This window comes from Electrophorus electricus, chromosome 8, assembly GCF_013358815.1.
Source record: "Electrophorus electricus isolate fEleEle1 chromosome 8, fEleEle1.pri, whole genome shotgun sequence".
NCBI classification, from domain to species: Eukaryota; Metazoa; Chordata; class Actinopteri; order Gymnotiformes; family Gymnotidae; genus Electrophorus; species Electrophorus electricus.
The window spans coordinates 564,159-569,622 of NC_049542.1; the positions used below are offsets into that span (position 1 = coordinate 564,159).

General features: G+C 47.1%; 1 protein-coding gene across 3 annotated transcripts in view; it reads right to left on the minus strand.

Annotated features, from left to right (window-relative positions):
* Positions 1 to 2,141, minus strand: part of lama4 (laminin, alpha 4) — a 27,493-nt gene extending 25,352 nt beyond the window's left edge. For 2 of the 3 annotated variants that reach the window (XM_035528987.1, XM_035528986.1), the window contains exon 1: positions 1,975 to 2,141. In XM_035528987.1, the coding sequence (XP_035384880.1) occupies positions 1,975 to 2,058 (84 nt within the window). In that variant the 5' untranslated portion in view covers positions 2,059 to 2,141. Of the gene's footprint in view, positions 1 to 1,044; positions 1,050 to 1,974 lie in introns of all 3 variants that reach the window. The other variant, XM_035528988.1, reaches the window with a different exon arrangement.
* Between the last annotated feature and the right edge of the window lie 3,323 nt (positions 2,142 to 5,464).

The window sequence follows — 5,464 nt, forward strand, 5'->3', positions numbered from 1 at the left end:
CTACACACTACACACTACACCCTACACACTATGCCCTACACCCTACACACTACACCCTACAAACTAAATACTACATACTACACACAAAACACTACATACTACAGAGGATGCACTCACTGAAACATCAAACTAAACTCATCAAACTAACTCAGTAATGTCAGTAGGGCCACCCACACACACACACACACACCCCACCCCCGCCACACACACACATACAGACACACAGTGATTATGTGTGTTATTTGTAGGTTGTAATTCTGTACAGTACTATGTGTTTTGTGTGTGTGTGTGTGTGTGTGTGTGTGTGTGTGTGTGTGTGTGTGTGTATGTGTGTGTGTGTGTGTGTTCTAAAACAGGCTAACAGCTGGACACAGCACAGCAGGGAGTTCCAGAGCAAAGGATCGTGGGAATCTGGAGAGATTCTCTTCTGAGTCATAACCATGGGCCTCCAGGAAGCATCTGAGACTAGGAAGTGCAAGTCTGTGTGTGTGTGTGTGTGTGTGTGTGTGTGTGTGTGTGTGTGTGTGTGTGTGTGTGTGTGTGTGTGTGTGTGTGTGAGATAAAATGTGCTAATGTTAGTGGTAAATATCTCTGATATATTGTACCTATATAAGTATCTCTGTGGTGAAGCAACTTCCCCTCTAGACCTCATTCAGCCTCCACCCACAACAATGTTCACAAGCCTCAAACATCCTCTGCTTGAAGTAAACACGCCACTCCACCCAACACCACCCACCTCCAACTGACTGCGCCGCTATAGCTCAACTCAAACTAGGAATCTCCCAAAACTCTTCACTACATGGTGCAAAACAGGACCCCAACCTAACACCACCTTCAGCTGGCTGAGGCCTCCTGCAGAAGATAACACAACCCTCCCCCTCACTAGCTTATGCCATCACCTTTATGTGGCAGAGCTCCGAACATGCCATGGCATCCACACACACACACACACACACACACACACACACACACACACACACACACGCACATACACACATACAAACACATACACTCACACACACAAATACACATGTACACACTCACGCACACTATGAACACATCATGGCATCCAGACAAAAGGCACACACACATGCACGCATTCACACACACACACACACACACACACGCACTGAACACATGTCATGGCCACCAGATAAAAGGCAGAACTACATATTTAAATTTCAGCTGTTGGGTTCCAACTCAAACTGGACTGAGTGGAGGGTCAGATAACCGCTCCAGCAGAGAGGGGCGGGACTGGTACCAGTTATAAAACTGGTACAGAACTGTCAGCTAGCATTAGCAAGCATTAGTAGTGCGTTCCTACACTCCCTGTTCATGGAGAGGTGGAGAAACAGTCAAAGAGTTCCCTCTCTCTCTCTCTCTCTCTCTCTCTCTCTCTCTTTCTCCCTCTCTCCCTCTCTCTCTCTATCCCTCCCTCCCTCCGTCCCTCCCTCTCTCACTCTCTCTGTCTCTCCCTCCGTCACTAACAGCTGAAACAATTTCAACACTACAGTGTTTGGAGAACCAGTTCCCTAAAGGCAACTGGGCTTCTCTTCCATATCTATGCCTCGTTTATTCCTCTATGTACATGCACACACACACACACACGCACACACACAAACACACACACTCTCTCTCTCTCTCTCTCTCTCTCTCTCTCTCTCTCTCTCTCGCTTTCTCTCTCCCTCTTTCTGGGAGAGGTCACCGTGGGTTGAAATAGTGGAGCCATTTGTGCGATGCAGCAGCCCAAAGCTGAGGATAGTCTGTATGGTTACACCCACAAAACACTCACAAAACACGGCAAAGTACCAACACAATGCATCTAACAACTCACAAAGCACAGCCAACACACTTAACAACTTCCATACGCTCGCAAAGTCGCTCCCATAGTCATAAAGTTGTCAGAGAAGGGCAGTTCTGCTGAGATGTCCGGTTCAGACGGCCTGCGTGGGTCAGACAGACATCTGGACTTACGGTGTGGACCATCTCCTGCTGGCCGCGCAGAAGTGTCAGCCTGGCCAGGAGGGTCACGAGTCCGATCACGGCTGGAGGGGACATGTCCTGAGCTCGGAGTGGCTTTCCTTGGGTAATGCTTTCCTCCTTCTTCTTGCTCCCCTGCTGTTCCTCTGTCACAGCTCACTCCCTCGTTCACAGCAAGCCCCGGTCCCAGCGTCCGCCCACAGACACAACTCCTCCCCCCGTCTCCAACCTCCGCCCCCCGCCTGGACCTGAATCACTAACAGATGGGGGAGAGAGTGTGAGAGAAACAGAGAAAGCACTTAAAATCTCCACTTACAGGAACCATGGCCGATTCGAAAATTTAAGAGAGCGAGAATATGAATGATAGAAATGTGGGGGGGGGGGGGAGAGAGAGAGCGAGAGAGAGGAGGGCAGAGGGGAGGAGAGAGAGGGAGAGAGAAATCAAGAGAAATAAAGAGAAAGAGAGAGAGAGAACTGCTGCAGCTGTAGAGTAAGGTTCTTCATCTGATTGGCAGACAGACTGTGATTGACAACTTAGGGGCAATGATGTCACCCTTTAACCTTGACAAGGGCCCTCCTTCTCTGAAGCTAAAATACACAAACACACACACACACACGGACCTCAGGTCACAGTACAGAAGGCGTTAAATGTATGAAGACCATGTCAGAAGTTGGACTTACGTTACCAGGGAGACAGGAGCATAGTAATGTCATCATAAAGAGTACTGAGGATATTTATAACCCCGCCCACCACGGCAGAGTACAGGGTCAGCTGACACTAGAGTACTGAGGATATTTATAACCCCGCCCACCACGGCAGAGTACAGGGTCAGCTGACACTAGAGTACTGAGGATATTTATAACCCCGCCCACCACGGCAGAGTACAGGGTCAGCTGACACTAGAGTACTGAGGATATTTATAACCCCACCCACCACGGCAGAGTACAGGGTCAGCTGACACTAGAATAGACTGAGGTCCAAATGCACACTTTTAACACAAAACCTCAGCACTAACTACACACACACACACATGTAGTTGTTGTGAACATGTGTATAAGTGTGTAATTGTGATGTGTGTGTGAGTGTTGTTTTTTCATGTGTGTATATGTTATGACGGTGTGTATGAGTGTAATTGTGATTTGTGTGTGAGTGTCATTTTCGTGTGTGTATGTGTTGTGATGCTGTGGTTAAGAGTTGTTGTGAGCATGTGTATAAGTGTTGTGATGGTGTTTTATGGAGTGTGTACGTGTGCTAGTGTGTGTAAGTGTTGTGATGGTGTTTGATGGAATGTGTACGTGTGCTGGTTTGTGTAAGTATTGTGATGGTGTTTTATGGAGTGTGTATGTGTGCTGGTGCCTGTAAGTGTTGTGATGGTGTTTTATGGCGTGTGTACGTGTGCTGGTTTGTGTAAGTGTTGTGATGGTGTTTGATGGAGTGTGTACGTGTGCTGGTATGTGTAAGTGTTGTGATGGTGTTTGTAACTCTGTGCTGATTTATGACTGAGCTATAAATGTCTATACTGAGAACTGCTTCAAAATCCAAACACCACGTGACTTTTCTGGAGCAAAATTAACTCAGTGTTCTGGTCACACAGTCACACAGTCTCTGTCTTTCTCTCACTCTCTCTCTCTCTCTCACACACACACACACACACACACACACACAGTACCTAGGAGAAAATAAGGATATTCAGGTTGTGTCTTTCCTCTGTGTGGAATTCCACTGTGTGGACTTATATATTTCCTGTGTGTTTACTTCCTGTGTGTGTATTTCCTCTCTCCTTTGTGTGTAAGCTGAAGCCACACATACACTGAACAATCAGAGACTATTATTTTAAATCACAGAGGACAGTGTGGAGGTGTGTTTGTCAGACATTTTATATTAAAACACAGAGGACAGTGTGAAGGTGTGTGTCAGAGACTTTTATATTAAAATGCAGAGGACTTTGTGGAGGTGTGTGTGTCAGAGACAGGTGAGTGGCATTGGGTGTATAACCGCTGGTGACTGGATCTCACAGTCAGTTGAAACATAGAATTCAGTAAACACTCACCTCATAGTCTGGACAGACTGACGTCAGGACACACAATGGGACTCCTCAGGGACTGGTGTGTCCTGACCTAGTCAGATGTCCTGCTCTTACTTCACACTGGTTTAACCCTGGTAACAGCAGAGAAATATTATGGTCTGTAAAAGTGGGAACTTGCAGTGAATGAGGAATATCATGGCCTGTGTGAGACTAGAGAAGAGTGAAGGAGTCTGGAGTTAAATACACACACGTACGCACACGCACACACGCACACACACACACACACACACACACACACACACACACACACACACACACACACACACACACACACACACACACACTCTCTCTCTCTTCTTTAAGTGTTTTGACTAAGTGAAATATTTGAGATGGCAAGCAAAGGTGAGAACACACATCACCCAAGGTTCTGGAACACACACATGTCACCCAAGGTTCTGGAACATACACACATCACCCAAGGTTCTGGAACACACACATGTCACCCGAGGTTCTGGAACACACACATGTCACCCGAGGTTCTGGAAAACACACACGTCACCCGAGGTTCTGGAACACACATATGTCACCCGAGGTTCTGGAACACACACACGTCACCCGAGGTTCTGGAACACACACATGTCACCCGAGGTTCTGGAACACACACACGTCACCCGAGATTCTGGACACACACACTTCACCTGAGGCTCTGGAACACACACATCGCCTATGTGTTCTAGAACATTCAGTCAGAGGTTCTGACACTTCCATTCTGTATGGAATTATGGACTGTACAGAAGAGAAACAGAAGAAAGTTTCTCTCAGCTCCACTGTGGGTGTGTGTGTGTGTGTGTGTGTGTGTGTGGCTGTGTGTGAATACAGCATTGAGATTCACATGTGTTCACATGACTGAAATATATGTATCCAGCACTGAGACCTCTGTACACACCTGTTTAACAGCACTGAGGTGTGGTGTGTGCTCTCCTAAATGAGTGTGTGTCATGTGCTCCAGCTGCACAAAGTTTATTCACATCCATATTAGCGTAACACAAGGGGGACTGTGCCTACACACACACACACACATACATAAACACACACACACACACACACGCACACACACACCCCATATACATGATGTAATGGCAGTATGGGGTTGTAGAGTGCAGAGCTTTTCTCTGCTGGGAATTATGGGAAATCTGACCCACACAACTTCCAACCAGATGATCCGAACCAGATGTGGAGAAAGAGGGAAAGAGATAAAGAGAGAGAAAGAGAGCTAGGGAGAGAGAGAGTGATGGAGAGATAGAGACAGAAACAGAGAAAGAGAAAGCGAGGGATAGGATAGATGGAGACTGACGCAGCCACCGATTGTGTGTGTGTGTGTTTATGTCTTTGTGTGTGTGTATGTCTGTGTTTGTGTGTTTGCGTGAGTGAGTCTGTGCGTGCGTGCGTGCATGTGA